This window comes from Rhamphochromis sp. 'chilingali' (assembly GCF_963969265.1).
Source record: "Rhamphochromis sp. 'chilingali' genome assembly, chromosome: 16".
Lineage (NCBI taxonomy): Eukaryota > Metazoa > Chordata > Actinopteri > Cichliformes > Cichlidae > Rhamphochromis > Rhamphochromis sp. 'chilingali'.
The window spans coordinates 16,932,939-16,955,251 of NC_137943.1; the positions used below are offsets into that span (position 1 = coordinate 16,932,939).

Here is a 22,313-nt window from a genome sequence, read left to right on the forward strand (position 1 = left end):
GGTCGGTGAAACCTTTTAGAAGCGCTTGTGAAATGGTCAGAAAATGCCTGGCCGAACACATTTCCTGTGTCACAATTTGTTGGTTTTGGAAACAAAACCAACAATTTGAACTTCACCTCAATTTTGCCAGCTGTGTTGAGGTAAGAAAGTCAGCAATTTGAATGTCTCTGAAGCTGTCTTCAGTTTTTATTGTTTTTATTATTCTATTTTATTGTCTCCCCCACTCTTTTTTTCACTTTCTGTGCACACATCAAGAAAAGCACAACACATTGTCGGTCTTCCAGGAAAGACTGTGAAGACTGCTAATGTCTGATCTGACAGCATCATAGTGTCCTTGCTTCAAGGAATGTCTAGAAGAATGCAGGGCTGCAATGTGGTGTTAAATCAGCTAAAGTGAACTAATGGGCAAGAAGTCTGTCTATCAAATCCATGCGCAACTGGTGGCTAAGTGGGTAATTATAGACTACTTACATGTTTCTAAGAAAAAAGAATAATGGTGTCTGCAGAAGTTAGATGTTAACTTCTTAAAGTCCTCTCTGTATAACCCTTCAATTTTAATGTTCGGTTTAACAAGTGTTAAGTACTGTCTATTAACCACAGAGATCTTTCTGGCTCTTTCTCATCAACTGATGTTTGACTGTTAGCAACAGCCCTCATCACCTCATCGGTGGAGTTACTGTGACTATATCTTACACATTTGTGATGCTTTCAGTTTTGAAAAGTCTGCCCAGCATTCATACACATAAAGTACACCACAATAACCCTTAATAAAAAATTTAAAATATTTGTAAAAATATAAAACCATAATAATCAAATCAAATCAAATCACTTTTATTGTCACATCACATGTGCAGGTACATTGGTACAGCACATGCGAGTGAAATTCTTGTGTGCGAGCTTCACAAGCAACAGAGTTGTGCAAAATACAATAACATAAACAGGCAAAATATACGAATGGCTAAATCTGAAACTAATAAATATATGTATAATATATAATAGTATATGCAAAAAAATAAAAAAAAAATTTCTGGATGTGTATACTAAATGTTTTTCTACGTGTGTGTGTGTGTGTGTACACATATTTTACAAATTAAATAGAGTCAACAATAAATAAAATATATAAAAATATACAGAGTTGAGACATGTGCAAAACAGTGGCATTACTGTACAGTATGGAGTGCATAATGTTGAAGTTCCAGTAGTGAAGGTGAGGTGTCTATGACGTGTTCAGCAGTCTGATGGCCTGATGGAAAAAGTTGTCTCTCAGTCTGCTGGTACGGGACCGGATGCTGCAGAACCTCCTTCCTGATGGAAGTAGTCTGAACAGTTTATGGCTGGGGTGACTGGAGTCCTTGATGATCCTCCCCGCTTTCCTCAGGCACCGCTTCCTGTAGATGTCTTGGAGGGAGGGAAGCTCACCTCCAATTATCCGTTCAGAGCACCGCACTACTCGCTGGAGAGCTTTGCGGTTGTAGGCGGTGCTGTTGCCATACCAGGTGGTGATGCATAAAATACACTAATAATTACCAATAACTAAAAAAATTATTGGCTATTATATTGGCTATTATAAAAGGCACTGACAGAAAACCCAGGTCATGTATTTATGAGGATTTACTTCAGGGTTATGTTGTTTAGTCTTGTAAAGTTTGCCAATAGACCCTGGCTGATGTTGTCCAGGTATTCTACTTTTCTTATTATATAGAGTTCTTTTTTTTTTCATTATACAACCTTATCAATATTGATTGCCATAGTCTACAGCTATATGTTTCTGTAGAGACCAATGTCAGTGATGTTGTGAACTCTCTAGCAACTGACATTAATAGATGGATGACAACAGTTTTTTTCTTTTTTTAACTTAACAAAGACAAAATTGAAAATCTTTTAATTGGCTCAAAAACCAAGTTTATTTATAAGTGAGCAACAACAGGTGACACAGTAAGATTTCAAGTAAAAGGTCATGGCATTGTTTGACATTCTGATTTGAGCTTTAAACCCTGCATTAACTCAAGGCAGCTTTCCTTCATCTTAGAAATATCGCCAAAATATGACTCTCCTGGCTCGCCACGACTCAGAATTTTTTTTCATTTTTAGTAGACTGGATTACTGCAATTCTCATTTTGTTGGACTTCCTAAAAAGATTATCAGTAGACTGCAGCTTATCCAATACTCTGCTGCAAGGTTATTAAGTAAAACGAGAGAATAACAGAGCACATCGCTCCAGTTTTAGCAGAGCTACATTAGCTTCCAGTATCTTGCAGAACTGCTTTAAAAATACTCTTACTTAAATGGCATTGGACCATCTGGACCATCTTATATTTCTGAAAGTCTGTCACTTTATATCCTGGCTCGCACTCAAACATCCTCTGCTGCCAAACTCTTAGATATACAGTATTCCTCACAGAGAGAAATTGGGGATGCAGCTTTTGGTGTTTAATCAATTTTAAATCATGCTTTTTATTTGTTCTTGTTTCTAATGTCTCTGTAAAGCACTTTGAATCACCTTGTTGTTGAATTGTGCTATACAAATAAACTTGCCTTGCCTTGCCTTGCCTTATGCCCCCAAAATCTGGAACAGACTATCTCAATATACCGAGGAAGCAAACTGTGCCAATAATGTCAAGAAACTCTCAACATCACACATTTAAATCTGGCATTTAGCTAGTGTTTACATTTAATAAAAATACCACTTCACTGCTTTACCTTTAAGTGAGTTCAGCAGCCGTATTTAGTATTCTGGTTCAGAACGTGCAGTTTCTCTACAGTCCCGTCTGCTTCTGTTCCTTCAATGTTTATTTTCTTTTTCTATATTTTTTATGTAGAATTTCGTCTTATTCATTTAGTATCCACGTGTGGGATGTATGTGGATGCATATATGAACATATTTCTAATGGGTTGTTTGACTTTTTCAGCTCTTTTTGATGCTTTTTTTTCTTTGCTTTTTTACGTCTTCAGATATTGATGCTCCAACAAATCTCGTCACTACCGAAGTAACAGAGGACACTGCAACAGTCTCCTGGGATCAAGCCCAGGCTGGAATAGAGGGATACATGCTGAGTTACACTTCTGCTGAGGGATCCAGTTCAGACATCTCTGTAGCACGTGATAGTACCTCATACAGGCTGATAGGCTTGAGGCCTGGAGTTCTCCATACTGTCTATATCTGGGCCTATAAGGGAGACAAAGTCAGCGGAAAGAGTTCAACAGAAGCTGAAACAAGTAAGTGCTGAAAGGGGAAACATTACAGTAGAGACTGATTTGATTATTTGGCTGTCCGTCATTGAAGACTCCCACAGAGGAATCATATTTTGGAGGTCAGCTAGGAATATCTACAAAGGTAAGGCAGAAAAAAGAAACTCTTATCCCCTCTTTTTTTTTAACAATGGTGCTGAAAGTGTAAACAAATGCTTTTATCTTTTGTCTCTTTTTTACTGATTGCACAATAGCCTTTGATTGTCTGAAAAGTGATCAAAAGCGCAACTGTTCTTTGCTGCCTTTGAACTTGGAGCAGTCTGTGAACTAAAGTAAAGGTTGATTTTAGGGTCTCTTTTTCTTAAGCTCCTTTATGTACGACCTTAAAAAACATACAGATAATTGGTCAATTACTACCTCTTGATCTTGTGCGTGCTAGGTTGACAATGTGTGAAAAGCATTAATATAGACATTACACACTTAGCACACCAGCCCCTCTTATCCATCTGCCAAGAGTGGAACTTGAACTCTGTGTGAAAAACGCTGTTTAACATAATTAGGTGGTACACCTCATTTAAAAGCAGCCCAGTTTAGCCTCGGGTTGAATGTTCATAAGAAGTTTGAGCAGAAGCATTTTGCTTGGTCAACAGAGCAAGACACTTCTCATGTCTCTTAATCTGGCTGTTGTGCAGATTAGCAGCTGTTGCTGTCTGCTGGTATTGATGTTTTTGGAAGAAAGTCAGCAGAACAAGAAGTATGAGTGCTTTAAAAAATATCTTTACGCATCAGGATCACAATGACTGTGACGGCACAAGCTGGTGAAACAGGCTGAGCTAGTAATAGAATTAGTTTTCCTTGACAGCATAGTATGACTTTAGTTTCTTAACAGTTCTTAACAATGTTTTCCTGCTCTTAGTAAAATGTATGCGATGTAGAATTTCCATGTTCTTTGCTTACAAGTAGCTCCTAGAACCACTGCTTACATAGCAGTGTGTCATGCCGTCAAACTTGGATTCAATAAAAAATCTGTCAAAATAGTTGAATGTGGTATTTTTGGATACCATTGAAAAGATTTTTCATATATGTCATATATGAAAAACAACAGGTTTATATAAGAGGTGCTGTTGTTTAAGGCTAGAGAGCTGCTAAAGCTCACCACAGAGTATAATCCAAGTTTGACATCTATTCCAGTGTCTTCTGCTTCTAGATACAGGTGAAGCTCTGCACTGCTGATTTTTTTTAGTTCTTCTGTTTGCAACAGCTGTGATTACGTGTTTTTACCAGTATCTACTAACTACAACTCCCTGTGCAGACCTGGATGCTCCTACTAACGTCTTCGCCCAAGATGAGACAGAGTTCAGCTTCAGGGTGCACTGGGATCCCCCTCAGGCAGAAATTGATGGCTACATGCTAACATATAGCTCTTCTGAGGGCTCAAGTGAAGAAATTGTAATTGGGTCTGACAGTACTTCATACACGCTGACTGGCCTGAGGCCTGGGGTCCTCTACACTGTCTACATCTGGGCTGTCAAAGGGAGTAAAGCCAGCAGGAAGATCTCGACACAAGCTGAGACAGGTCTCAGAAATTTAACTTTCTTTTCAAACCTCAGCATTAAATGGTTAATATCAAAGTTAAACAAAACCCATTTCCTTGCCTCTTACATGATAATATATTTTATGTTACGTATAAAGATACAATATTGTCCAAAAGTCTTGAGTCATCCCTCATTTTTTAAAAATTTTGCTCCGAGTGAGGCAGACAAGAGTTATTGAGTTATTGAGCAATAGTTCCCCCTGGCTTTATTGGTGTCTATACATGACACATAACTGATTTTAAATTGTATTTTCAGGCTCTTTATTACCACCAGCCTGTTGCAGAGACATATAATTCGTTCCCATTTCTTGTTTGAATCTATGAAAAATGCCAAAGATAACACAGTTTGACAGGCATAAAATATAATTTCTGAACTACCTGTTGGACAAAATCTTGACATATATCAGGTGTCCTCAAAAATATTTAAGGAGAAAAGAAGAAGTGGTAGGCTATCTAGAGCAGATGAATAGTACCTGAAAGTCCTGTCTTTAGGAAGTAGGAAACACACCAGCAAAATCCTGCCACAGGATCTGAGAGAGTGTCTGGCCCTTTAGTTTTGGTCAGCAAAGTGGAACATGTTTGCATTTCTCCTTCAGATTCATCTATTGTTCACTGAAGCCTCGTCAGAAATGGTCTCAGTGGACAGGTGGCTGTCAAGAAGCGATTCTTAAGGAAGGGAAACAGGGAGAAGACTGAGGAATGTTAAATCACAGAGGAATCAGACTGCAAATCAGTGCCACAGGGCTTAGGGAGTGATGAATCAAAATTTGAATTTTTTTTTAGTAAAATCATCATCAAAACCTCAGGAGTCGTACATCAGTGAGTGTCTAATGCTGTGTGTAAAACACAGTGGATCTTCTGTTGAAGTCTGGAGAACTAATGCTGAAAACTACTTAAAGAAATGACAAGATAGTTTGTCCAAGAGAGTTCAGAATGTGTTGAAGAATCGAGTTGTTCACACAAATACTGACTTTATCATGATTGTTTGAACATGTTTGAGTAAATCGCTAACCCTTCCCAATTCCTCCAAAAGTATTAATTCTAAATTGTCAGCACTGGTCTACCGTCACCTTGACATACAGTTTTCACAAGGTTTATCAACCAAATAACTGGATTTATTATATTCCTTCACATTTTTTAGATTAATTTAATTTGTCACCCATAATATTCCAGATGACTGTAATATTCATCATTAGAGTTTGTGTATTAATATCTTCCCCTAGAACTGGACGCGCCTGCTAACCTCTTAGCAGAAGATGAAACAGAATCCAGCTTCAGTGTTTCATGGGATCCCGTCCAGGCAGAAATTGATGGCTACATGCTAACCTACACATCCTCTGAAGACGGCTCTAGTGGGGAAATCCCAGTGGGGGCAGATGAGTCTGATTATTTGTTGACTGGTTTGAGGCCTGGGCTCCTCTTCACTTTTTACATCTGGGCTGTCAAGGGAGACAAAGCCAGCAGGAAGATCTCAACACAAGCTGAGACAGGTGTCAGATGCCGGTTTTGTTAAAACAAATTGTCTGACTAGTAAATTCATGTTTAATACCCTAGAGCTTCAGATGCCCCATAATTACAGCTTTTCTGAAAAGACAGCAAGTCAACCTCCTTGTAAACCTTAAAAAAATGTCTCTCAGATGGTAGACCAATCAGAATCAGCTTGTTTGTTTAAAGCAATTTTCCAATGTATCCATTCATCAGTTCATCCATCTACTTGCCAACTTCTTTGGGTCAATAAGGGGGAAAGCAGCCCAGACATCTTTTTCCCCAATAACTTACCTCAGCTCTTCCTGAGCAGTCATGTGCCAGCTCACAGCATGTTCTGGAACAACCCAGCGATTTCCTCTGAGTCAGTCATGCCTGCAGTGCAGGGAGGCACTCTGGCCTGCTCTTTCCCATTGACTATTATGCTCACTATTCGGAGCAGTTGCTCCTTTTATAGTTCCTTTCCAGTCGAAGGACCCTTCCTTGATTCATGCAGACTCAGATCCATTCAGGTTAGCCAGCATATTGGAGAACTTCATCTCAACATCTTTTATTCAACAGTATGTTAATTTCACTTGCTTCTCAGCATCTTTGATTGCAAGGGAAGCATGGATTGAAGAGTTCTCTTAAAGCCATTTTCAGTCATGACATAATGTATGTCAGCAGTTTTTGAACTGCGATGATCACGAGCACTTTTCTTCTTCAAACTACAGCACCTTGGACCTATAACATAGGAAAAAACAGATCCGAAACTGAAATGTTTCTTGACAGAAAAACAAGACATTTTCAGCAATATCAGAGGAATATTTGACCAAAAAATCTCAGTGCATCATCAAATATAAATACCATATTCAAGTAATAAGTACTCTCCTTTCTGACAATCAAACAGGCAGTTAAATTTAAATTTTTAATCCTCTTCACAAAAATCAAGTAATTTGCCCCCAAATCTGTCTTTATTCTGTTCTCTATGCTCTTAATCATGTTTTTGTACAGAACTGAATGTTCCTATTCACCTGTTTGGCGAGAGAAAATCTTAAGTGGATCATCAGACCACATTAAGGCAGGAATCAGTAGATATAATTTTAGATGTGATGAAAACACAGTTAAAGAGACCACTTAGGAGCTGAATAGTTTCTAACTGAAGTCCTGACTCATCATTTCCTTTAAACCACTTTGGGCCTGTGAAATGTGACGCAAACCAGCAGGTTTCTAAATGGACAAAGTGAACTTAAAAAACATCAGTATTCATCACGTACTCACAATCATGATAATAATGCTTGTAGAAAATTCAAGCTAAGTTGTTTCATCCCCCTGATGTAGTGAAAGATGAAACAACACATCTTGTAGTTTGCACAAGCAGTTCTTGAAATGTGCATGAGTAGTGCAGTAAACCTCTTCTACTAACATCTTCCTTTAGAACTGGATGCTCCTGCTAACCTCTTAGCCCAAGATGAAACAGAATCCAGCTTCACTGTGTCATGGGATCCAGCCCAGGCAGAAATTGATGGCTACATCCTTACCTACACCTCTTCTGAGGGCTCTAGTGAGGAAATCCCTGTTGGGTCTGACAGGACCTCTTACATGCTGACTAGCTTGAGGCCTGGAGTTCTCTACACTGTCTACATCTGGGCTGTCAAGGGGGACAAAGCAACCAGGAAGATTTCAACAAAAGCACAGACAGGTCAATACAATATGAACAAGTGGATTTTTTCCCCCCTTTTGGCGATATTGAAACTCTTCTTTCTTATGAAACATTGAAAAGGGTCATTTTTCTTCTCTTAAATTTGTTGCAGGCTTGGGTTCTACTGTTAAATACATTGATGCATTTGGGCAGAGCAGCAGGATGTTGCAAAACCAGTTTCTCCTATTAAAGTAGTCCTTAATTGAATGTTTACATGAGCCAACTCTGAGCTTTAACTGGCTGTAAATGCTGAAAATACCCATTACTTTTAAACAGTGTTTACCTGTTTGTGGGTCTGACTCTCTGTTTGGATGAGAAAGCCCCCCAAAAATCTACCCAACTAAATTTTATGACACTTCATGGCAAGATGGAGAATGCCCAAAAGAATAAACAATGGTGCAGCTCAAGATTATTTCCTTGATAATGAACAGCAACATTTGAGTGTCCTTTTGTTATGTGTCAGCAGTATTGCACAAAAACAACCAGTCAGAATTTCTTACAATTTCCTAGAGAGGCAGAGGAAGACACCATTAAATTGTAGTTCATCCAAAAGCAATTTATTTAGTATTCTTTCTTACTAGACATGAAAAGCTGCAAAGGGTCCATCAGTACCTTCTTTTAGTAATCAGTCCCAGGTGTTTTCAAATGCAAAAGCTCAAACATGTTATTGCTTTTATACCGGTAATAAAAAGATCCGAACCTGAGACCAGTAAATTATTACTAAAGTACATATGCCCTAGTTTTGGGGGTTTATTGGTTGGAAAAAAAGGCAAAAAGGCATCACGTTCTCTGAGCAGCTGCAGATCATTCAAACTCAGTGAGTTTCTGATGAAGAGACCAGCAGTTTGCACCGACTTGACTGCTGTGGAGTTGACTAGAAATCTTTTTACATTTCTTTCTGATGACAAACAGTATAAGTTGTACTTCTTGGCATAGCTTGGTATTGAGAGGGATCAAAGATTAAGTATAGCTGGAGATTTTTAAATGAACTAACATGCAATCACAGAGTCAATATTTGTTTGTTTGGAACCTCTAAAGTATCGAAGACCACCTCTCTGACTGGAATATGATTCCCAGAGGCCTGGGAGGTCAGGTCACATGGCGGGCCTCAGAGGTTAGTTTGAAGTAAAAAGCAGCAGCACGTGGTGATCGTGTTACAACAGGGGCATCTTTGTGATTCACAGATGATCTGTAAAATCATCTGGGAGCACTGAGTGAAAGCTGGGTCTTTTTCAATTAGGCAGAAAATGACCGAGTTTTGGATGATAAACTTTTCTCGTCGTAACTCGTCAGCGGGCAGAAGGCCAGTGTGGTGCTGTGTTCAAACAGGAGCGTTACTGTGTCAAACGATATCATCTGGGACACATAAAGGAACATGTTATTATATTTGTGACTTTATTGGACCTAGTAAAAAGCACCATTATTATGTCATTTAAAGCTGTCTCGAACCAAACTGTTTCACAGATTTGTCAGGAGCGTTTCATTCTCCTTATGATACCCAAGGTGCTGCTCAAAATGTCACTCTTCACGCTGTTTTGCCCTTTTATTTACAAAAAAAAAAAGAAGTAATTTTTTTAATACAAACAGAAAATGGTTTGGGATGATTTTGCACCTTATGGTGGCATAGACTTCCCCTAATTTCTTGATCCATGGGAGGTTAAAGCTCCAACTGCTCTAACAGGCATCTCGGTGTCAGACAAATTATCTCAGCTTCTGCTTCAGGTCAAACTCCCAAAGCATTTAAATGAGAAAGCACAAGTATTAGCTTATCTGCACAGGCAAATTGTAACTGTGCAGGTAGATGGTTGTCATATCTTGTGTTGTGCTTCATGTAGAGAAAGTCTGAAAATCTAAATTGCCAATTTAATCGGCCTGAATCAAAAGCTCTACATTTTAGGTTCACAGAGGAAAATAATAGACAGACGAATGATTAACATTATCAGTAAAAATCATGTAAAAGTACCTATTGTTCATAGAAATCATTAATTTGTTCTTCACAGTTTAAATTTTTGGGCTAAAGGCTTGTAAATGGAGCACACGTTTATTTACCAAATGAAAACATGATATTATCAAATGCATTAATGACTAAATGACTGCTGAGCTGTAATCCACTTTGATTTGCACTCATACCCACCAGACATTGATTCTCCCAAGGATCTGAGGGCTGTAGATGTGACGCTGGACTCTGCTTCTTTAACTTGGACTCCTCCTCTGGCTGACATTGAGGGTTACATCCTCACCTACAGGGATGAAGAGGGAAACACGGAGGTAAGTCGCCATAATGATTAGCACCGATGAGTTTGCACCATAGAGCACGGTATTCACACTTATAATATTCAAACGCACAATTTCTCACATATTATGTTGTTTTCACTTCTTGTGTAACTTTAGCAGCAAAAAAAACAAGACCTGAAGGTGAAGGATGAAGGATGATTCCTCTTATTCTGTACTGGTTATAAGCAGAATCTCTGGGCAACATGTTCTCCTAGTCTCAGTCATTTAAATGACATTTGGGAAATTGACTGGGGCTAAAGGTGCTTGTTAATCTTAATCTCTGTAGAACACTGACCTCTTGTGGCAATAAACAAAGCAAACCTGGTAGTAATCAGCTTCTTTTGTTGCTGTTTGCTGTCTTTTTAAAATTGAGATCTAAGTAATTAAACCTAACACAATTTACTTTTCTGTTTAGTCCGAAATGTTAAATCCATAATGTGATGCTATTATATTCAGTGTTCTGTTATATGTTTTCATCAGACTGTTGAAAAGCAGCTTCTAGCCGGTGAGAGCAGCTTTGCTGCATCAAGTCTTGAGATGGGGAAGAGGTACATTGTCACTATTATTGCCTACAGGGGCAACAAGAGGAGCAAGGTGGTAGAAACCATCTTCAAAACAGGTTTGTGCCACGTCACTTAACATCTCGTACTCTGTTAAAAATCATCGGTATGAAAAAAACTCTAATAATCTTCTCACAACATCCCCGTCACCAGTTGGTCTCCTGCACCCATTCCCCATGGACTGTGTTCAGATCATGAAGAACGGCAATAAGAGGAATGGTGTCTATACAGTCTATATTAACAATGACCGCTCCAAACCTATAGAAGCTTACTGCGACATGGACACTGATGGAGGCGGCTGGCTGGTAGGAATTTTTGATATGATATCAATAAAGAAGCTCACGGTGTGGAACTTTTGTCTAACAATGAGAGTGACTACATGAACACTGGCATGTGCGTGTCACTTATTTGCTCCTGGGTTGTATTATGGGAAGTGGATTCATTTCTTTTGGAGTCTGAATGGGCCATGGGACTAAAATGGTCTCACCTGATTCAGTTTAGATTTTTAGCTCCATGCCTGTTTGAAGCTGCAACGCTAAATCAAAGGAATCCCTAATAAAGGCTGATCAGTTTATTGGCTGGTCAATGCTGGCAACCTGTATTAGTCTCGCTTTGAATAACAAAGAAACAGTGGTGAACAAACTGACCCAATGCTGGTTATGTGTATAAAAATTTATTAGACTCCAAGACGTATTTTCTGCATCAAATCTGGAAATCCAGTATCGATTGGGCTCAGCTCCCTAATGATAGCACTAAATAGTTAGAACAAACCATTTGAAATGTTTGTGTAACACTTTGAGTGCTTTCCACTTTTAGGTGCTTCAGCGCCGTAACATTGGCAAGCTGGACTTTATGAAACGCTGGAGGCAGTACATTGCAGGTTTTGGCAACTTAACCGAGGAGTTCTGGATTGGTGAGCACTTCAGTGTTTTGGGAAAGAGGGCTTTTCTGCAGACAGGCATAAACATGCACATTTGAGCATTAGAGGAATGTCTAGTGTGTTCTTGAAATTCTCTGCTTGTGTTTTCCCTCAGGTCTCGATAAAATATACGAGCTTACCAACACTCCTACTCAGTATGAGCTGAGGTTTGATTTGGGTGTGGGCTCAGAGAGAGCGTATGCTGTATACGACAACTTTAAGATTGCACCAGTCAAGCAGAAGTTCAAGCTCACCATTGGCAAATACAGTGGGACAGCAGGTGACTCTTCCTCCTTAACTATAGGCAACATAAAAGGCTGAGGCTGTTCAGACAAATCAAACAGCCTTCAAGAATTATATTCTCTGTGGCACTTCAATGGAATGAGTTATAGCCAAAAGGGGATGGCGAAAATAGCAATGAAACAGACAGGGTCAGAAAATAGAAGGGTTTCAAGCGGGAGGCACCCCACCGGTCATGCTGTAGGATGCTGAGAAAGAAATGTACCCAACAGTAGGTGGGATATTTGTTTCAGAAACTTACATTCAGTCACTTATAGACAGTATCTATATAGGGATGAAAGCAAGGCTTAAGTGGGCTTTGAAGCCAGACAGACACAGACACACACAGCGAGAGCTATGCTGTGTCTACATATAACTCAGTGTGCTGAAACAACATGTGCTACAGAACTGAATCACCCTGAGTTTGGCATTATATTCAATTTCTTCCATCTTACGGTAATAACGGTGCAATCCTAATTTTCTCGATGATCCCCAGGTGATGCCATGACCTACCACCAAGGCCTCCCCTGGACTACCATTGATTCAGATAATGACATTGCCCTGACCAACTGTGCTCTGAGTCACCGTGGCGCCTGGTGGTACAAAAACTGCCACCTGGCCAACCTTAACGGCAAATGGGGTGAAACCAGGCACAGCATGGTAAGTGAATGAGACTGTAGCACCTCAGCAGCAGCAAACTCTGGTTTATTGGACTCAGTGTTGATTTTCTAGTTTTCTGGATAGCATACACAAAAACACACACACGCATATTTAAATCAACAGTATTGTGCAAATGTCTTGAGACTCATTTCTTTATATTTCTTTAATGAAAATGGGAAATATGTGCAGTGATTTATTGAAATGTGCAAACATTCATACATGCAGAAACAGCTAGTGCATTGCTAATGAGCTTGAAAATTAATATTTGATCTGAACACCTTTATTCAAGAAATCGTTTTTATCATTTCTTTAAGTAGCCTTCAGAAATAGTTTTCTGGGTGTTTTTGAAGATCATTCAACGCTCTTCTCTGGATGTTTCTTCCTTTTGTTCCATTCTATGTCAAGATGATCCAACACCGCTTCAGTAATGTTGATGTTCGGGCCAGATTCATCTCTCAGGGCCTGCATATATTCTTTGTTGGACTCATATTTCTTAAGGTCATGATTGAAGATACTGCTCATCTGCTGTACAAAATCTAGCACTTTTATCTTTTGTGCTCCATTTGTCCAGATGGGCAACATAAAATCTAAGCTCTGCATTAAGTCACACTTTTACTGTATGATCGTTATACCATACCGCTTCACCAGTTGGTGGAATCATAATAGACTTGTATTAACACTGTAATTACCCTAAGACCGTGACCAGTTAACAACATGGGTTTTCTGGACAAGTCCCATCAGTCCATCTCTACCATTACATTTTTATGTTTATGGCAAACATTACTGAAAGCTTGCCTTCTAAACAGTTTAGGAGTTTTACTATACTGAAGAAAACTTTTGGATTTCAAAAATCTTTTTTACTCTTTTTATTTATCAGTCCTCTTCAGTCTGAAAATATGTAATTTCATAGTTACTGTCCAGCTGTGACCCGCGATGCAGAGCAGGTTATCCATAAATCTGTATTAGTGGGCACTGTGCGAATAGGTGAATGCAGCTTGTGGTGTAAAAGTACTTTGAGCAGCCAAAACTATTGGAAAAGAGCTCTTTGAATGCAATCCATTTTCCATTTCCATTTTGAAGATCAGATGCATTTTTAGTTGCCTTTCTAACCATTTTTCACAGTATATATTACAACATTGTCTGTTAGGATTTAAAACAACACACAAGTACCGCAACTAACTGCTGTGAAGGAAAAACACATCCCTGTTATTTAGGATCTTTACTAAGCATCTTATATGGAAACAACAAGAACAAAAAGAAGCTAAAAAAAAAAGCTTTCTGGGAGGCTGCTCCCTGGTCAGCAATCAAAGACAGCTTCACCCCAGCCCACTTCTACTTGTTTTGGATTGTTGAGGTGAAGCAGAAATGGCCAACATCCATCATAAGTGATAAGAAAACACATTTCTCACACCAGCTATAAACCATAAGTGTTTTTACCAGGCTGCTCGGGTAACAACAACAGTTATTATGTCTAAGGAAGACTGATACCGAATGAAATGCCAGGGGATTTCTCTGCTCTTGTCGAGATTTCATCCATAATATTGCCGTTGCAGATGTCTCCTGCAATGTTTGTCGGCAAAATGCAATAACAGTCAAAACAAGTTTGTACTCACATGAAATGAAGCAGCGGTAGGTATTTATTACTGCATGTCATTCCGCCTGCCTGTCATGCCACTTGCCTCTTTCGCGACTCGATCTCTCCGCTCGCTGTCTCCCCCTTTCATTACGACTCTCCTGTCTAAACATACGGCATTTTTCCTCTTCCCTACTTTGCCCCAATCAGCTTCTCTCTCAATCTGCTGTTTTTGCTGTCAGGGGGTGAACTGGGAACCGTGGAAGGGCCACCTGACATCCCTCGACTTCTCTGAGATGAAGATCCGACCTGTGGGAGCCCTGTCCAGCAGGAAGAGGCGATCGCTGGCGGCTAGGGAGAAAAGCAGAAACACAAAACTCCAAAAGAAATAGAAGAGCGCCTGTGACCACATCAGCCCCATCAGCCTGACATCACACAAGCTTTTGGTGTTTCTGTACATATGTACACATGCATGTTTTAATACTCTAGACTAGAATACCTACTGGTCTCCCTCTCTGTGTGTCTCAAATCTTGGACAATATGTACACCTTTTAGAAAAACGAATACCTTAATATCTGTTCATAGAAATTCAAAGATTTACTGTGACTGCAAGAAAGTGGCAAATGACAAACGTCCTTTGACTTTTTTTGACATTAATTGGTTTTGTTTATCACTCAAACTTGAACCTGTTTATATTGCTTGTGTTATATTTGCTTATTTCACATCCTCCAAAGAAATTGAGTGCATGGTAGAAAACAAAAATAGCTTGTCTGTTGTTGGGTTTTTTCGTGGATCAGGTGTAGACTATTAGAGTTAGCACCCTGTTTATTGATTGTGAAGCCAGCTGGCTTCGTCGCATTAAACTGCCACTGTGCTTCTAACACTGTCACATCACATCAGTTTGTGTGGGACAAGGCCGTCAGTAACAACGGATGGCTGTCTAGAGACGCCAAAGTGCTCCTGCTTTACATTCAGGTGACCGAGACAGCTAATATCCATCGATGTGACGTGCCTTTATCAAATGTCAATAGGAATGAAGTTTGTTTGCCCCATCCTCGGGAGCATAATGACCATACTCTAGTTTTTCAATCTGGAAAGCTGACAGAAGTTATTAATACGTCTTTGACTTTGACTTTACTTGATTACTTTTTTCTCTTTTTTTCTTCTTTTTTTACACATTTATATTACAAACTTGGTTTAGGTGACAAGGACTGAGCACATCAATCAACTTTTCTCCTAATCTGCCAGAAGTTATTTGATTTGCAGTCAGTGACTCTCACACATTACTTTCCCCTAAAAGTTATTGTGATTTTTTTTTAACTTCCAGCTAATCCTTAGGATCAGCTTTGAAGGTCAGAAATGAGGAAGTAAAAACCTGTTTATCCATATTTTATTTACTAATTGTATTCTCAAGCTGACATTATAGCTGCTCTTTCATATTAATGCAATCATTCAGGGAATAAAACTAAAACATTTTTTATATGTGAAAATCTTGTTTGTTTTTCTCATCTCAATATAGCGATGGCCTTATGGGATATAGGAAAGCAAGTAGTACTAAACCTTTTTTTGCTTTGCAGATTTTAATGAGTTGCTTTGAAAACTGAATATGTTACCGTGGAAAAGCCAGACAAAATGTTATAGTTATTCAGTATATTTGGGTGTTTCACTGCTGTAAGAAGATACATAGCAACCCCCCAAAAATCTGCAGCCACACTAGAAGCTACATTAAGTTTTATGCAGACATATTGAAGCAGTAAATGCTGATGCATGCTTCTTTAACTTTGTCTTATAGATTTGTCTACGTATATATGCATAGTAATGGACTTATTAGTTCTTTTCATTTTTATTTAATTATATTTTTGCCTGTTCATTGGACCTGAAGTGCTCCATTAAAGGACTTTCTGGAGACAAATCTTGTCTTCAGCTAATTTGTATTTTTTACAATAAATTATTCATGTTAATTTGGGGAAATACAGGCACCGAGCAACTGACTAGATACACCCATTCAACTGTTTTTTAATATCTAATGAGCTAATCACACAGCCATTCAATGCATTTAACATGTTAATTCTGAAGTCGAGCATAAGAATAAGGAAGAAAAGGTTGATGTAGGTGACTCTGATCGTGGCATGGTTGTTGGTCCAAGATGAGCTGGTCTAAGTGTTCAGAAACTGCTAACCTAATGGGAGTTTCCCACACAACCACCTCTGGGGTTTATATGGAATGGTCTGAAAAAGCTTCACAGCATACCCATCTTCTGATAGTTCCTTTCAGCAGAGAAGCACACAATGTCACAAAGCTCAAATAACCTCAAACTGTTTTCTTGAATGTGAGAATTAGTTCACTTTACTCAAACGGCCTCCACAGTCAACAGATCTCAGTCTGACTGAGCACCTTTGGGAAGTTGTGGAGCAGGAGATTCACATCATGGATGTGCAACCAACAAATCTGCAGCAAATGTGTGATGCATGTCATGTCAATATGGACCAAAATCTCTGAAAATTGCTTCCACCACCTTGAATCTGTGCCATGAAGAATTAGGACAGTTCTGAAAGCAATAGGAAGGCCAACCCTGCAGAGAATGGATGGATGGATGTTCAGTGCTTATCACTCACCTGTTTTCCTTGTATTGATGCTTAATTTTATCAATAAGACATAAATAAAACCTCTCAGTCAGACATGAATATGTTACGGCGTGACTCTGACCTGTGAAACTCAGCTGTTCTTTCTTTGGTACCACACCACGCTTTCATCATACTGAGTTGAGCAACTACATTTGCAGGAACTGATGATTGTTTGCTGTCTGGTCTCAGAGCAGTTTCCCAATTCTCTATCTCATAATCTGCAGACAGAAGCAGCCACTGGCTCTCTGCGCAGGAGCTGTTTTTATCAAGCTGCTGAGGGTGTACGGAAAGGATATAAAAAGGTCATCACGCCATTTAAACACAAAAAGATACTGAAATAAGATATAATCTGTTCAAACAACAATGGAACACTTTTGGAATGAGTAAGTGAAAAATGTCTTGGGGTTTTTTCCCCCAAGTGTTTATTCATCAAATAAGAGTTTGAGAAGGCTGCTGACAAAAATTTTGCCAGCAAATATTTCTAGAATAGCAATTCATATCAACTTTGAAATGAAAGGTCTCACAAAAGCTCATTGATGCGAGAGGCCTTTTCAGGCACAGTGATTGCAAATTACTTTAAGGAGATTGGTTCCTGCCATTGCTTTACGGGGCAAGTGGTTTGCTCAGTGCCAGGATAAACAGAGAGGAGAGAAAACACACTTTGCCCTGTTTGTCTCTCTCTTTCTGCCTCTCCCTTCTACGTTTGTGCATATATATAGTACAGTATAAGGTTGCTGACATACACATTTGTCTGAATTTTGACACTTATGCCTTGGGTTCAGTGTGATGTATTTTTTCCATGAGAGAACCTGGTACCGTGGTAACAAGTGGGTGTTTGTTTAAAGGGGTGGAGTGTGAGCAGTTCATGGAAAGAGAGAGAAACTGCAAAACAGAAGACATTTGAAATTCAAGATAGCCACTGTCACACAGCACACGGGAACACTAACAATTTCCATTGACTCATTTCTGCAACACTGTGGATTCTTTCTTTTTTTTTCTTTCTTTCTTTCTTTCTTTCTTTCTTTCTTTCTTTCTTTCTTTCTTTCTTTCTTTCTTTCTTTCTTTCTTTCTTTCTTTCTTTCTTTCTTTCTTTCTTTCTAGGGAAACTGAATGTTTATTTAAAGCTCATTATCAACCAGGGATCTATAAACCCTCAGAGCCTTGATTGACTCTTTTTGAATCATTAAGCATTCTCTTACTAACAACCAAACCCTTGGTACCAGGCATGATGGATCCATGCTTTCATGTATGAACTATAGCACGAGTTTCCTGTTCTTAGCTGACACGAGTGGCGCCCATTATGGTCTCCTTCCATCTGCTCCAAGCTTTGACATGTTAAGCATTCAGTGATGCTCTTTTACATACCTTAGTTACAATAACTGTTTATTTAAGTTACTGTTGCCTTGCTATCTGCTCAAAGCAGTCTGGTCACTCTCCAGAAAGATTCAGAAAGCTACTTTCACTCAGCAACTTCTGCTCACTGGATATTTTGTCTTTTTTGGGCTATTCACCACCACCAACAATGCCAAGATTAACATTATTTAAATAACCTTCTGTAGGCACCAGTCTATGAATGATTAAGTTCATGTTTGGTTTATGATTCAAAGATTAGTTACATAATTAATCATTTCAGGTTTAATACATTTGAACATTTAAGTTATGTTCACATAAGATAATGAAATGTCACTGTTTAGGATCTAAAAGAGGTGCCCATCACTTCAAGCATGTAAGTGCAATGGCAGCATGTGTGGTTTAGGAAGAGAAGGAGCTTGGACGTAGAGGTTAGGAGTCTTGTGGTTTTCTTACCGTGTACACATGTTGTTCTGGATAAATATCTTATTTTTTGGAATGTTCATGTTTATTTTAGTTTGTAATAAATAAAACAATCAAGTCATAATTCAACTAGAAGCATTTGTTTTGGAAACCGGGAACATTTTTGAACGTGGTCTATTGGAAGTGTCCCTACACCTTCCTTCCATAGTCTGATGCTCAATTTTGACCTTCATCAGGTTCTTCATGTTGACCGAGTGCATTGAGTTGCTTTCATGTGATTGGCTGATTAGACACGTGCTTTAAGTTGAACCTAACAAAGTGACCAGTGAGTGTATATCCTAATCTCTCAAGTGTTACCATTTACATTTATGACAAACTTCACATATTATTTGCACGAATGTGTTATGAGTTACATCCAAATACTCAGATGAAGTGCTCGCTTGAAATGCTAAAAACCTGTCATCACTGCAATTTTTGTGTTTCTTTTTGCCTTGGCAAAGCATACAGTTAGTTGTCAACAAAGTGGTTACACCTCCTGGCAGAATGTGCGGTGCCTTATTTCTTAATATATTTTCACATCTCTGTAAAAAAAAAAGTAGCAAGTTGTCAAAGATAGTACCCAACGATACCTCAGGCTTTAAAAGAGCATGTTTACATGTTGAGATTCAAGTTATGGTAATACTCTGACAACACCAAAAATCCGGATCCGTGAGACGTAACTAATCTGTACAAAGTGCACGTCTTTTGTCAAACACGAATTGCTCCTCGAGCCAAACAGATTATGTGCATCAAAGATTTCTTAGCTACGGCTTTCAAATCAATGATGAAAATTATATGTTCACGAGGATCACTGCGGGCAGAAGTGCTTATTAATTGCTTTGCTTCAGCAGCTTTCCGTTTTCTTTGATTGCAGTTCATACCTAACTAAACAATGGTCCAGCTTTTAGTTGACTTTTTGCTGCAATTTGTCGCAGTAACGGTGGATGGTCCTGTTGTGTAATAGACAACTTTGCAGTATGGAATCATTCACGGCAGGCGTCATATTCTATGTTTATGCCCCACAGCAGGGATCATAGTCTATGTTTATTTTATCCTCACATTTCACAGTCCATCATACTTCCTGTGGTCTCTTCAAGCGCGGTGTGTTGACACGCTGCAAAAGCGATCAGCAACTTCGTTTTCATTGGCATGCATATGTGCTCCAAGTAAACGCATTGCTTGTATACACAGTGAATTTTTGTAAGCATATTGTCCTGGCAGCCACACTGAATGAAGACGCCTGTGCAAACGAAAACATAATGACTTCGTGTCAAAACCTAAAGGCTCCGTTAACTTCAATTTAAATTAGAAATAGAAAAATGAGATCCCACAAAGCTAGGAAAATACTTTATTTCTGTCCCTGTCATCTCCCATACTGTTTTTATATGCTTTATCATTGTCTCTCTATATATCACGATAAATTATGCATGCAGAGCAACCAACAAAACTCAGTCATGCACATAATTAAAACAAAAAGAATCACATCAGCACTTTTTTAACTGTGGAACAATGCAAACATGTCTTAAGTAAACAATGTCATGCATAATTAGACGGGCGGAAAAAAACAACAACATAGTGCGATCTTGCAGGAAGCTATCCACAAGGGTAGATCTGACGCTGAAACAGATGACAAATACTCTCACCTCCATTTCCTCTGATCTCAGAGAACTGAAGACAATATACACTATGTGTTATTTCCCCTCCCCCAACTCCTGCAGCTAATTTAAACAGTGCTTTGAAAATAAATTATCATCTGTTTAAAGTGACGGAGGTCAAGTCTCTGCCTAACAAGTGTTGAAGAAAAAGGCATGGATGTGTGGACATGAGCGGAAATAAAGTGTTATCAGACACTCGAGCTTAATATATATATATTTATAGTACAGAGACGTGAAAAAAAACAGCAAGCCATATTTGGAATATGTTACCCATGGCTGTCCTGTAAACAATTTAATCGGCAGGCAAATGAGCGGGAATGAATTTAAAATATGATTAGAGTGTGAAAAAGTTCAATAAAAACCATAAACATGTATTTTCTTTCTATATTTGCCACAGTGATAAAATTAATCTTTGGATCTTACTGCATGTGTGTCTTTACGCTAGTATTTAACGGGAAAACCATGGATTAACCTTTAATATGCTTTCAGTTTAAAGTACGACCCAAGGCAAATAACAGAAAACGAGACATAACTACTAAACCAGCGACCAAATTTAAAAAAAAAAGCACGTAGTACCTCTAAAAGTCTCTTTTGGTCGACAAGAATAGATTACCACAGACCCGCCAATTTGTGAATTCCTGTTTCACAAGAACTAATTTGACTGATTACAATGTTAGTAATTATATCTTATCTTTGTCTTTGTATTATGAAAAGCTTACCATCTGTCATAACCAACCATAATCATATTTTTTTCTGCAGTGACTATTCTAACCTTACTGATAACTCAAAGCTCAGCTCTGTCAGTGAATACAGAGATGTCGATTTTTTGCTTGTTAGCATTAGCACCCTGTTAAATATAGAATTCCTGGTGTACCTTCATAACCAAGCAGGAAAGCAGTGCAATATACTAAACTGTAGAAAATACAAAAGAAACCTTAATACAACAACTGTGGCCATTCTGAAGCCTCTATCCATATTTACCATCATTTTGTGACCATTTGAAGCCTGAGGGTAAACTAACTTTTAAATGAAGGGACACTACATGCTCATATGTTCCACTGATGGTGACCAACATTAGAAAATACACATCATGTTGTATTAGATAAGACTTTAAATTAAATGAGACCATAAACTCAGTTTTAAGGCACTTTCTCACTGTCATCATTTTTTGGGATCTGGGAATCTGGAAGCCATATGCTAGTTTTTTACATACAGTCTGTGATAACTGCGCTCTTCTGCCTGCCGGGTCATTAAAATATGCTGAAAGAGAAAAGGGGAGATTTGAATATGTGAACTTGTTTTTATGAGGGGACCGTTCAAAATGAGACACAATGAAGCTGGAGCACAAAGAAAAATAATGTGGGCAACATGTTTGTTGTGTTTTTGATAGAACGGATGAGTATATACAGTCATGGTAAAAAGAAAGTACACCCTCTTTTAATTCTAAGGTTTTATATATCGGGACAGTGTGGGACACTCAGTTGATTACTTGATTAATTGATGACCAGCAAGTGTGGCCACATCTATGAAATCTGCATTTGTGTCAGTTTTACAGGTCTGAACCATACAGGTGATCTTATTAAAGCAATTGTTGCTGCCTGTGATTCTGGAAAGGGTTATAGGTCCATTTCCAGATTATCTGAAGTCCATTGTTCTACTGTAAGAAAGACTATTCAGTGGAAAACATTCAAGATAGTGTTCCCAGTGTGGATACCCCATCAAATTCACCCCAGACTGTGCCACACTAAGAGAAACAGCTAAAACTCCAAGAGCTACACCTCAGACTCAATTAGAAAAAAACTAAAAGTATGGCTTAATTTGGAGAGGTTGCTAGAAGAAAGCCTCTTCTCTCGATAAATAGCATGGCAGTCTACTACACTGCATCTGAATAAACCACAAGATTTCTATAAAATGTCCTTTGGACAGATGAGACCAAACCACACTTGGTGAAAACTGAAACAGCATATCACAACAATCATCTCGTGAACTGTAAAGCATTTGTGATGGT

The 22,313-nt window shown here is 38.7% G+C and overlaps 1 protein-coding gene across 6 annotated transcripts in view; it reads left to right on the plus strand.

Moving 5' to 3' along the window:
• The window catches only part of tnn (tenascin N), a 41,862-nt gene extending 26,158 nt beyond the window's left edge, over positions 1 to 15,704 (plus strand). For 2 of the 6 annotated variants that reach the window (XM_080861189.1, XM_080861190.1), the window contains 11 exons: positions 2,953 to 3,216; positions 4,502 to 4,765; positions 6,007 to 6,273; positions 7,686 to 7,949; positions 10,087 to 10,217; positions 10,704 to 10,842; positions 10,937 to 11,088; positions 11,600 to 11,696; positions 11,818 to 11,982; positions 12,478 to 12,641; positions 14,457 to 15,704. In XM_080861189.1, the coding sequence (XP_080717315.1) occupies positions 2,953 to 3,216; positions 4,502 to 4,765; positions 6,007 to 6,273; positions 7,686 to 7,949; positions 10,087 to 10,217; positions 10,704 to 10,842; positions 10,937 to 11,088; positions 11,600 to 11,696; positions 11,818 to 11,982; positions 12,478 to 12,641; positions 14,457 to 14,606 (2,057 nt within the window). In that variant the 3' untranslated portion in view covers positions 14,607 to 15,704. The remainder of the gene's footprint in view (positions 1 to 2,952; positions 3,217 to 4,501; positions 4,766 to 6,006; positions 6,274 to 7,685; positions 7,950 to 10,086; positions 10,218 to 10,703; positions 10,843 to 10,936; positions 11,089 to 11,599; positions 11,697 to 11,817; positions 11,983 to 12,477; positions 12,642 to 14,456) is intronic. The other 4 variants (XM_080861191.1, XM_080861192.1, XM_080861193.1 and 1 more) reach the window with 4 other exon arrangements.
• The last annotated feature ends 6,609 nt before the right edge of the window (positions 15,705 to 22,313 follow it).